At 35.6% G+C, this 12,990-nt stretch overlaps 1 protein-coding gene across 1 annotated transcript; it reads right to left on the reverse strand.

The window, feature by feature from the left end:
- On the reverse strand, positions 1-573 carry LOC122643100 (protein LIGHT-DEPENDENT SHORT HYPOCOTYLS 4-like). The gene has a single exon (XM_043836772.1). The coding sequence runs from the start codon at positions 568-570 to the stop codon at positions 1-3; it is 570 nt and encodes a 189-aa protein (XP_043692707.1). The 5' UTR covers positions 571-573.
- Positions 574-12,990: the final 12,417 nt, after the last annotated feature.

The following is a 12,990-nucleotide window of genomic DNA, read 5'->3' on the forward strand; positions in this document are numbered from 1 at the left end:
TTAAGAATTTGGTGATGGAAGTGTCAATTGAGGAGGGGGTGGTTGTTGTTGTTGTTGTTGAGGTGGACGCTTTCTCTTCTTCTTCTCATAACTAATCCCTCTTGCTTTAGCTTGTAACTCACGAACCTCTCTTAAGTAAAGCCTAACAGCACGAGCACCAAATGGGTTAGCTTCAGGTTTCCCACCATGTTCTTCAAAAGCAGCTCGAAGACGACCGATGAGTGCATCAAGACTTCCCCAAGCTTGTCGGAGAGGACAAGGGCATGGAGCAGGTGGATTTGGATGTCCAAAGAAAGGGCAGATTTGAGTATGGACTTTAGTCTTACCGAATTGATCAAGGTACCTTAAGAATTCAAGGACATGAGCACCACTACACCTTGAGAGTGAGAGTGGAGGTCTATGGTTTCTTAGGTATTGTCCGAAAGTGTTCCAGTCTCGACGTTTCTGGTTTTCATATCGGCTTGGAGAGACTGGAGTTGTTGTAGAGGAAGAGGATGAGATTGCTGCTGCTGCTGAGCTATTAGTGTTCTCTGAGTTGGAACTCTCTGCTGTTGCTGGAACTGCTTCCATGGAACCAACACCTGCACAAGAAATTTATATGTTTGTGTTAATCATATGAACTCTATTTGTTTTTTACTTTTTAGGTTTTTCTTTTTAAGAAAGATCTGAGAGAGAGAGAGAGAGAGAGAGATGAAGAAAGAGGAAGACAAACCAGAAAAAAGAAGTAGTTGTAGAGATCAGAGTTGTTATATATACTCCTTGCAGGTGTCAGCTAGGGATGAGTGTTCTTTTGAAGATGGAACTGTTGATAAAGACTGTAACCCTTGAGAGAAAAAATTTGGATTAGTGGTTGTAGCTTTACATGGGAAACACTTTGGGTATGGGAGGAAGAGAGGAGGGGAATTGTGATATGTGTGGGATGATGAGATTAACAGAAGAAGAAGGAAAAGATTCCTATCTTTTCTTATTCTTCTTTGGGTTTTGATTTGTTTGAGCAAAATACTAGAAAGATTGAAAGAGGGTGATATACTGGTGGACTTTTGATATGTTTTCTGAGATGGGTAGAGAGATGGATAATCTTACCAGAAAAGGGGAAGGAACACAGCTTCTATTTTCTGAGGATGAGTATGTGGTGAGAATACAGAATATGAGAGAGAGAGAGTGTTTTGCTTTGTGGTGGTAATAGTGGTAAGTGGTGGGAACCCGTTTCTGGACTGGTTAGGGCTTTTTGTGCGATTGGAAAGAGGTGACAGGAGGTTTGAGATGATGGGGACAGTAAAAAGTAAGTATGGAGAGGTGGTAAAAAAATAGGAGGGAATAACATCATTTTGTTTCTTCAACCCTTCTTTAATGAATGATAATAATAACTTAACTTTTTTAGTGATCCATAGCTATGTACTTTTTCTTTTTCACTCATTCCTCCAAACCTTCTCCCCTCTCCCCCGGATCCGGTTCCTCTACTTTCACTTGCTTGGTAGTGTCGTATGCCCCCACACATAAGCACGATAGAAAGTATCGCCTTACCTCCGTTTGAATAAGACACTCGGACAGGGGTAAGGTGGTACATTCCACCTTACTTGTGTGTGGGGCACACGCGATAGTAGGGGCAAGCGGAAGTAGAGGAGTCGAATTGCCTCTCCCCCCTGCCCCGCCAAAAAAAAGAAAAAAAATAAAGAGGCCTACTCACCTCTTGTGGGTACTCACACCGTTCATAGGGTATGGGTCCTACACTCTAAAGATTGATCTCATACCTCATGGACGGTGTGAGATCTAAGGAGAAGGCCATGTACCCTCGTGAGGAGAGGATCCCGACTATTTTTGCCCGTTTATTTTCTTGTTTTTCCTTTCTTCTTCTTCTTCTAATTATCTCTTTGGATATATATATATATATATTTTGCTAAAATGCAGCAGATTATATATTACTATCAAAAAATTGGGGAAAGAATGTAGAACGAGAATTAGAGGACAGAGAACTCCAAGAAAATACACAAAGAAATGACCAATCTGTGGTATCATGTCTTCTTACATTTTCTCTACCCTCTAATATGTGGGTCCTCCTATATTGGAGCCGTATGATTTCTCCTTTTGTACACACGTTGGCTTGGTGTGATAGATGACCGGCCCCTCAAACCCCTTGTCCTTTTCTAATTTATAATATCACAATATAACTCACATGTCATTTTTGTTAAGAATTAATAACGCAACAGAACAACAACTATAGCAAAAGAAAAATGAAAGAAAATTACACACATAGAACACATCAATTTATATAGTTCACCCAAGATGAGATACGGCCGAGCAATCAACCAGAACTTCCACTATTGTGATGAAAATTTTCAAAATCCTAACATACCATCCTTCTTGCAAGATCATTTTTTTTTGGTTGAACACATTACAATATAAAGAAACCAAATCCTTACAAGTACAAAACTGCCCTCAGTATAAATGCCTGCCGAAAAATTTGGACCGTCAATATTGAGGAAAAGTGAACAGTATTGTTTGGATTAGACTGAAATCAAGCTTGACCAACAACAATTCTCACTTAATCAAATTTTCTGATGTAATTAAGAAAGGCATAAATCTAGCTTCTTGGCTCCTGCTCTTCAATGCCACAATCCAAAAGCTAAAACTGTTTGAATGATCCCAATCATCACAGCATATGTTATAAATGTTAAGTCTTTTAGATAAATGAAGTGACCCATTTGCTTATTGGATGCTCTCATACCAATATATAGTACATTATTATATATTTTTCTCTTCAAGTGGAATATAAGATTTCTGATTCAGCAGCAAAAGCTGTGTATATTATACTTTACTCTTTAAATAAAAGATTTTCTTAATATATATATTTAAATCATAGAAGATAAATTATTGTATATTTTATTCTAAAGCCACAGATGATTATAATAACTGCTCCACTACTGTCTTATTAGTTCCATGCATATCCAACACCCTACTCATTGACTTTGAATGTTTGCTCCAAACACAACTGAACAATCCCCTCTCCCCTCCCCCCCCCCCCCCACCCCCCATCTCATTGGAAATTGGTGGGAAGAAGGATGTATTATTGCTTGAAAAGAGAGTAGGCAAGGTAGTTTCAAGCTTTAAGCCAATAATGTTTCTTTTCCACTTAAACATGTAGCTGACATCTTCTATCCTCTCTATCTTTAACAAAGACTTCACTTTTTTGTTTTTGTTAAATTTAAGGTGACATCTCCTTAGGGTGCCATCTTGTTGGTAACAATAAGTAGGTGAACTAATTAAAAAGTTGTAACCTCAATTTTTTATCTCTTTTTTATTCTTAAAAATTATTTAATATAAGGGTAATCTTGTCATTTTACATAGAAAATAATGACTTTTGAAAAATGACATAATGATATGTCATTTTCAACTTATTTTGAAAATTATTTTTCACACTCACGAATAAGATACTTATGGAAATAAAAATAGGCAAAAAAAGTAAGGTTACACTTAGGGCTGCAACAGGGTCGGGTTGGGCCGGGTTTTTTAAAACCCTAGCCCAACCCTGAGTCCCTTTAGCTGGGCCCAGGCTCGCCCTGACCCTAACTCAAGGCTTAAAAACTTTGAACTTGACGGGCCAAGCGCAGCCCAAGCCCGCCCTAATTGGCCCTGATTGGGCCAGGCTTAGCCTATTGGCCCTGACCTTGATCCTGACCTTGGCACAAAAATGGTTTAACTTACCAACATGTGAAATGTTACATGTAATAAACCTGTATTGACCTCCTCCATTAGTCAAACTCACAGTTCAAGCCCCTCACTCGGCTCCTGCTGCAATAAGCAAATCAAAATAGCTGAATGTTTATATAGCAACACAATAAAGGGGCGGATTCACATTAATCTGGTTATTTTATTATGTTTTTTTTTCCTTGGTATAATGGTTAGGCTCCATTTTAAATAATTATATTCCTTGATCACATGTATCATAACTTCTATTTTTTTATATAAATAAAGAATTTTCTTCACGGAGTACAACCCAGAAATGATGCTTCAGTGAACCATAGAGCACATACTAGAATATTAAAACAATAAACAAATAAGGTACAAAAATTGTACACACTAGCTATACATTATTTTACTCCCTAAACCTGAAGAGCAACTAGTTCTAATAACTAAAGTTGATCATGTAAAGTCCTTACTTGAGAAAGCCAAGAAAAACAATCTTTTTGCTTTATTTAATGTCCTTAACAAAATTTGATCAATACTAGGACTGTAAGGTATCAAGAAGCATTTTTGTTGTTTTGTATATACAAAATCAAGACCAAACTTAGGATCAAACTTAAGGTCAAAATCAAGGTTAAGATCAAGACCAAGATCAGGGTCAAAATCAGGGCCAAAATCAAGACCAAAATCAGTGTCGGGCTGAGCCCGAGGTCTCAACCTTGACTTACGGTCAGGAATTTTTGACCCTAAACTGCCCTAAGGGCTAGAAATCTTTAGCCCAAGCTGTGTTCGGGCTCAACGCGAGCCAAGTCGATAGGACCAAACTTGTAACCCTAGTTACAATTTTGTTGTAACCAACCTTGATTACAACAAGATTTTTCCTATTATTAACTACATGTATAAGTTATATATATATATTAATATAAGCTAGCCTCTTGGGGTCTCCATATTCAATGGACTTGGCCCCTTGATTTTCCTTGTTTGATCTCCCAAGTGTGGTGGAGTTCCTTTGTCGCCTAGTTTGTATAGGCGCTGGTAGGTTCTTCTCTTTGGGGGGGTGGTTTGGCCTCTCTTGAGTTCTGTCCTTGAGTAGCTGATCTCCCCTATATTCCCCGTCCCACCACCTTTTTTTGGGTTTTTGCAATATATTGATAGTCATTATAAAAAATAAAAAATAAAAGTACTTATCTTATCTTGGGGAATTTTTCTTTTTCAAGTAAGTTGGCCTATTAATTAATTTGTCCTATATCTGATTTTTTGTAACTCAATAATGTATGATGGAATCATCAAAGATTTGATCTTTTCTAACTCTATCTTTAAACTTTACAAATTCCAAGTAAAAAAATAAAAAAAAAACTGCATATGATTTCCGTTTCAAACAACAATATTGATTACTAAGACCAAAAATAAGTCACATTTGTTTGTGAAAGATGATTGCATATGTTGGCTACCAAACTAGATCTGCACGCCTAAAAACTAGTACATGTAAAATAAAATCATCACTATCAATAGTGTATTAGCAAATAAGAATGATCATGTTGTTTGAAAAACAACGCAGCAGAATGACGATTTTGCAGAAGAAAACAAAAAAAAGAAGAGAAGTCACACACACACAAGACAAGATTTACGTGGTTCACTTCCAAGAAGAAAGGTTACATCCACAGTCGAACGATAGAACGAAACCACTATTTTTGTGAAGCAAATACAAACCCTCAATCATTCATCTCTCAAAAAGATAACAACAATACATAAGAAAACCCTAATCCAGAAAGTACAAAATAGCCCCTAGAGATCCATCCGGTCTGATTCGAACCTGAACCAATATAAGGTGAAATACATATCAAATCGAAGATTTCGACGAGCTTCCAGTATATTTCGAAGACGAAACGACCCACCAAAAAATCACCACAACACTTTCTGAACTGAGATCAGGCTTCACCAATAACACCTGTAACTTGCTAAAAAACTCCATAAGTAATAATATACCACCAAGCTTTAAGAAAATGTATTGCCTAAAAGTGAATTTGCTTACATCAACATGGATTACCAATTTGTTATGTCGGATCATGTTAGCTTACTACCAATGACATCATACTTTATAACAAATTTTACACAGATAATGTTAATCAAGCATCTAACAATTCACATTATTTTTGGTCCCATAACTGAGTCATACTAATGCTCTTTAATTACCATTCTCAAAAGGAAATGAAGGGCTTGTCTCTAATTAAATTTTCAAGAGAGTAATTAACTTACTATGTTGATCTTCCCAAATCAAGATCCGGGCAGCGGGCAGAAGGAAATAAATCTGCCCGCATTACTTTCTTTTAAATCTTTCCTTTTCTTTTCCTTGAGAAAAGTAAAGTATAGTACTGATATAGTGCCTTATTCATCCTTTCAACTGTGAGGCAATAAGTAAATAAGAAAGTCTTGTTATTGATGGAATTTTCAGATCCAAATTCTCTATTGCTGAGCTGCCCAGTAGGATTGTGCTGTTTAGATATGGTGTTGCATGCAATGACCACTTTATCCCTACTCAGACAAGACATTCGAGTAAAGGTAAGACGAACATTGCACGCAACACCATGTCTAGGCAACATGATACTGTCGGGCAGCTCGATAGTAGAGGATCTAAATTATGGAATTTCCCACAGCAATTTCGAAATAGAGAACGTGAGTTTTGCTCGATTTGGTAGATCAAGAAGGCCTTTAGTAATAGAGAGTACTATAGTACCATAGAAGCACTCAAATGATCGAGAAAGATTTTCAAATTGGTTGCTTGTTCTTCTCCAATATAGAGGAATTCTTATAATTATATTTAATTATAAATTTAATCATTAATGAATTAGTAATTAACCTCTACCACGTGCCATGCACGTGTATGGAAACAAATACGTGGCATGCACACAGCCACGGCCTCATCTTGTCTTCCAATTTCTGAAAGCTTACAACTTATATTTGAAAAATATTTATTAATTAAGAGAACAACAGTTAGAAAATTCTCAATTAACATTTTAGTTATGCTAAAAGTATAAAAAAAGAGTGAGAATAATTATGGTCCTCTGCTCTATGAGCACAAAGTATATCTAGTGTGGCTCAAAAATCTATCACTTTGTAGATGGAACTTAAATTTTGTGGATAAATAGATCCCATAGTTCCTTACTCACATGTTAAGTTTCAACTCCCAACAAAGTTCAAATGATAAAATAAAGCTTTAAAAATCTAAGATTATGTGAGAGTCCACAATTGTAGTAAGTGAGAATGCATACCAACACATGAGGAAGTATATGATTGGATTTGAGTCTGAAATTTGACAGACGGCAACGTATCCAAATTGTCTACCATCTATCTATCTTTTGGGGTGGAAGGTAAAGCGAAATATAACTACAAAAAACAAGCAAGTTATTGAGCTGCGCAAGCATACATCACTAATAAGCCAAGGGAGAGATATCATCTCAATAAAAATCACCTTCAATATCCTACCAAGGACATAGGGGCTATTACCCTATGAGAAACAAACAACACCTATTCATGAGAAAAATAAACTACCAATTATTCCATTTCATTAGTTGGGAAAAAAATTGTTTACCTTTTGAGTAAGAAGGTCTAAACTTAAGAAGAGTGAAAGACATAAATAAGACATTAGTCCATTGTGAAGTTGATATGGAGAATTGCTTCTAAGGATAATAACTTGTTGATTAACTAGGGTATTTTACATATTTAAGAATGTCTTTTTTAACCGTTAAGAAACCATCTAATTACTCTTATGTCTAGAAAACAATAATACTCAAATATAGAAACTTGGTTGATAAGCATGTTAAATGGAAATTAGAGAATGGTGCTATCACATTTTATTTTTTTTGGTTTTTTGCTCAATCCTTGGCATCCTCGAGTAACTCGATCAATACATTTGGTGCAAATATTCGTCATAACTCTAATATTCAAAGAAATGCTTTTGTGTCAGATATTTTTACATAAGATGGATGGTTTGTGTATTCTTGTTGTCACTCCTCTCTCCTAGAGATTGGGAATCACTTATTGGTATACAACGACTGAACTATGACCTTGATGATTTTTGTTTCTGGACTCTAGCGGTTAATGGGAAGTTCACTTTCTTTTTTTGGTAAGCAAAGCTTTACTCATAAGAACGTGTGGTACACATGGATTCAAAATTACAAGCTTCTAGAAACCATGGGAAGTTCACATTCAAGTCAACGTATATTCTCATTTGTTCAATGACTCTGAAGTCAACTGAAACGGTATAGTATGATCTCCCTCTATCATTCTAGGCATGCATATCACTTGTAGAGATTATATACAAAATCTTTCTCTACTCAACCATTCTTGATGGATAGATGTATTATGAATGTTTTTTTCCTAAAAGAATCTCGGATGACATATTATCATTAAACTACCTTTTCTCTAGAAGGATAAGGTGATCGTCTGCGGAGCTTCATTGGGTCAAGAGAACCTTCTAGGGGTGGTGCATTACTGTCACGTGGGTAGGAATGCATTTCTACGACCACTTATCACATCTGGGTTGAAAGGAACAATAGAAGATTCAAGCGATATGCCAGATCTTTTAACCTTATTTGGAGCCAGTTTTCTTCAACAGTCGAGATTAGATGTTCAAAGCTTAGTAGGGTGGTTCCTTTGTCTAGCTTTAATAGCCATATTGGTTCTCATTGAAAACTTGATATAAGATTTGTTAAAGACTATTCATGATAGGGGGAGTGTCCCTATCATGGTGTAGTTGTGAATCCTTAGTTTAGTTTATATTTTAGTCTTAAAATCGTATTTATACTTCATCTCAGATTCCTATTACAAGAGTTGTATTTAGACCTCTTCTCAGGTTCCTATTACAAATAGGAGTTTAGAGTTATGCGATCTGATGAATAAAGACATTGGTGGGAGGAGAGGACTACTAGTATTGACTATTGCTCTCTAGTCGGCCTTCCTTTCTCTCTTGGCCATCTCTTCTTCTTCAGATTCTGATTAGTATTATATTCCGTTAAACAAGATTTCATTTTTATACTCGCTATTTTTTTTGTACTCCTAATTGTACTTGGTTTTTCTAAGCTTTTCTAAGCTTCAAGCCTGTAATTTTTGTTCTTTTTTAATGCAAGTTTTGGATTACCCATCAAAATAAATAAATAAATAAACGACCAAACAAGATTGAAACGGATCATCCATATTCATCTTCTTATTAAAAAATCTCTTCGACTGCCACCAAGAAACTAATAACAAAACCACACCATCCAGTTGCAGCTCCCTATGCTTTGGCCTCTTTTGGCACTTTGAGACGTTGTTTATTCCTCTCATTTGCATTGGAGTTACAAATTAAGTTCCTTTTTTAATGGAAGCTTTCAAAAAGTTAAGGGAGGATTCACTTTAATTTGATTTGTATAATTAACTTTAATCAAGTAATTTCATTTTCTTTATCGAAGGTAATTTACTCCCATTATTCTGCATTGCTTATCACATAACAGAAAGTTTATATCACTTCTACTACCCAAGGAAGGCAAAAAAGGAGCTAAAAGAATTAAAAAAAAAAAAAAAAAATTTTTTGATAGTTCAATTTCTTAAAAATAGATTCTATATATTTCTTTGGGAAGGGTGGTGGTGGTGACAGGGACGGGGCAGGGCTAGGCTAGGAAGGGGGGGGGGTGGTAGCGAGGTAGTGGCAGTGGTGGCCGGTTGTGGCATGGAAGTGGTGGCAGTGGTGGTTGTGGTAGCATGGTGGTGGTGAGACCATTAGGAAAAGACGAAAGATGGTGTTTTATTTTTAATATGAAATTACTATTTTGCCCATCAAATTAACCATGTGCTCATTAAAGAGCAAGAGTAAAATCAAATGACAGAGAAAATTTGAAACGAGGTGCAAAAATCATATCAAACAATTTCTGAAATAGAAATTATCCCATGAAATTGAAATAGAAATCATACCAAATCAAACTGTAGTACATCAACTTTGTTTTAGAATAATGCATGGTGATAGATTTTGAAATAGGTTTCTTCTATACTAATCACTCTAACTAATTGGGTCCCCCCTCCCCTTGGCCGGTGTTACGAAATCCTAATTATATATAAATTAGGATTGGCATGCTCCATAGAGTCATAGAAAAATGAGTTATATAAACCACCCTATTGTTATTACAATTACTTAGAGAGGCAAGCGAAGGTATTGCACTATTGCAAGGTAGCTTTTCTTAACCACTTATAATGAATGACCCTTAGGACTTCGTTGAATTCAATGGGATAATATTTTATAAGATTTGTCCTAAAAGCAAACGGGAATTGTATTGGTTTAAAAAATTATACTAAAATGCAATAATCAATTTTAGTGGAGAAGTTGTGAGGAAGGACAAGTATAATCTAAGGTTTGTACCTAGTATGACCTCGAATAGAGTCTATTGGAGGACAAGAATTCATGTTGCAGACCCCATTTAGTTGAGATTCTCCTGATTTACTGGACTGTCTTCTTTCCTCTTCCATTCTTTCTCTCTTTTTTTTTATTTTTTATTTTTTATTATTTTGATCCATGTAGCAGACCCTATTAAGTTGGGATAAGGCTTAGTTTGTTGTTGTTGCAATAATCAATTTTACTCAACTTCTAACTTTTTTAGATGAATAGATAAATATTACAACGAAGCTACCCAATAGGGAGAGAAGGGGGGGGGGGGGGAAAGAGAATTACAACAAACCACTCAATGTAGCGCCCCAAAATCTGGGTAAGATATGGGTGTAGGCCCTCGCGGGCCATCGTTAAATGATAGTGTAATTTTTTTTTTCTTTTTCTTTGCTTTTTCCTGTTATCTGTAGATGCGGAAACTATAACTCTATTTCAAATAATAACAGAAACATCAAAAATACTATAGCGGATTTATAAGAAACATTCTCATTAACATCTGTAAATCCTGCGAACATTAGCTATATTATAATAACATTAACTCATCACCTATAACTATTCATTGAGAGCAACATCTACCTATCCTTTGCATTCTAAAATCTGTTATTCATTAAATTGTATCAACAAAAATGTCCAAAATAATTGCCCATCAACTTCTATCAAATGAGTCCTAACAACAAGTATCTATGAATTTACATCAAAACATCTATCCATCTCATGTACATCACAAAATGTCTATGTACAAAAAAATAGTCCCTGTAATCTATCTCTCAAAATCATCTACTGGGAAGACTGGACACCCTTCCTTTTGGATCTCCAGATGCAGTCTACACACTGACACTTCCTATGCGCATGCTCTATAAAAATATGTGTAGCTATGGGATGACCAGCTAACTTAGTGAGAAGGTTTACTGTTCGTATCATGCTCATGAATATAGGAAATCATGCTATGTTGTGAGAACTTATGTTATGCACATACTAGAATCCATAAATTTGGCATACTTTATTTGATCATCAAAGAAATAAGGGAAAATTTCACGGACACCCCCTATAAATATATCGTATATCACGGATACTCTAAAAAATATTTATTTATTTAAATAACTATTGGGGGTTAAAATGGAGATTTCAACTTTGGGTGTTAACTGTGCATAACGTGATATATGATATACTTATAGAGGGTGTCCGTAAAATTTTCCCTTTATACAATGACAACAATTCTACAAAGAGATCAGAAGAAAGATATATTTCATAATCATGGCAATGATAGTTGTTCATAAGATAGTCATTAAACTATATTATTTGGTTGTTGTACGTAGTTTATCTTCCCATTTTTTGAGAACCCAAACATAGACACTTTATTTCATTATATTGAAGACATAAAATGTAATTATGTATAGAGATTGTCAATGTCTTTTTTTTTTTTTTTTTTGGTACAAAGGAATCCCTTAGGTCTAAGACTATAGGATGGGTCCTTAGAGGATTTAAGATGAGCACTCCATAATGTAAGGTTGGACCTTACTCAAACTATCCTATTGAGGAGCATGGTTTGCCCATTTTGATAATAACTATTATATTGATTACATTTCTCCCTTGAAAGCTTAATAAATTAGACCGAGTTTTCCTTCACCCACGGAGGCGGGTTCAAATGTACGCAGGGGGTATTGGGAAGGTGTTTTGGGGAACATATTAAAACCCTATACTGATTTGTGAACCTTATGATGGTGGCTGAATGTTTACTAGGTGAAGGAAAACTTTATCCTAACAAATTTATCTACGACATTTAACAATATGAGTTATTTAGTATAATTAGATTAAATATTATAAGAATCACTAAATTCTATTGCATTCTCCAACTATATATCACATCATATTTTTCTTATAAGAATCTTCATTGAATTTAAAATCCTCTAATGATGAGTGAAGCTCACACTTTAGTGAGTAAGTCCCAAAGAAACCCTAGAGTTGAGTGGTTTTCTTTGACCTTTGTATCTTTTACTTTTTTTTATTTTTCTAATTTATTTTGAATCTTTCTTCTGAATTACATCATCGGGGGAATCCGCAACCACCAGATTGCAATAGCACAACTTAACCATTACGCCAAGATCAGTTCATACTTCCATGCCATATGCTTGCTTTCTAGACTAGGAAAGATGAAAAAAATATCTTGCTCTCCTAATTTCAGACATTGAAAGGCATCTGAATCAACCACAACAAATCAACCTAAAGAGCCTTGTTGATTTTGTCAAGCAAAGCAACATTAATCTCTCTCTGTCTCTCTGTCTCTCTCAAAATGGGCTCCCTAGTAGACAATCCCCATGTGGTTTAAGAGTCCAAGATCCTCCATGCCCCAAGCAATATCAATTGTGGGGCCAAATCACGTGGACAGAGTAAAGCATATGAAGACTATCACTAAATGTACAAAATAGACTTAATCCACACTCACTACAACACCCTTTGGGGAGATGCCCTTTCACTTCCCCCCATTGGATTTGCTGTCAAATTTTTTTTTTCACACAAGGAACCAATACGGATCTTGGCTCAACCTTATATAAATAATCCAAAACCTCAAAAAAACCAATTTAAAAAGTTTCATCTCAAGTGTCCGTACAATTTGCTTTGGCCCAGGGGTTATATTGCTGTTTTTACCCCCCCAGCTGTCTTTCTTCTGTCCTCCATTGGATCCTGTTTGCATGTGAAAAAATAAAAGGATCCAATGGTGAAACAGTTGGGTTGCGTTTGGTATACATCCTTGGAATGCATTCTAAGATGATAATTTTCATTAACTTGTGTCCTGCTATTTATCTCCTGAATTAGTATGAATTCATCAATTTATAACAAAAACCCCCCACCCCTAAGTTTCAAATGAGAAATCAATGCATGCATGCGTTCTGGAGAGA

The sequence above is a fragment of the Telopea speciosissima genome, chromosome 1 (genome assembly GCF_018873765.1).
Source record: "Telopea speciosissima isolate NSW1024214 ecotype Mountain lineage chromosome 1, Tspe_v1, whole genome shotgun sequence".
Classification (NCBI taxonomy): Eukaryota; Viridiplantae; Streptophyta; class Magnoliopsida; order Proteales; family Proteaceae; genus Telopea; species Telopea speciosissima.

Coding starts and splice junctions, on each gene's coding strand:
- LOC122643100 (XM_043836772.1), bottom strand. CDS start 570: ATGGAAGCAGTTCCAGCAACAGCAGAGAGTTCCAACTCAGAGAACACT.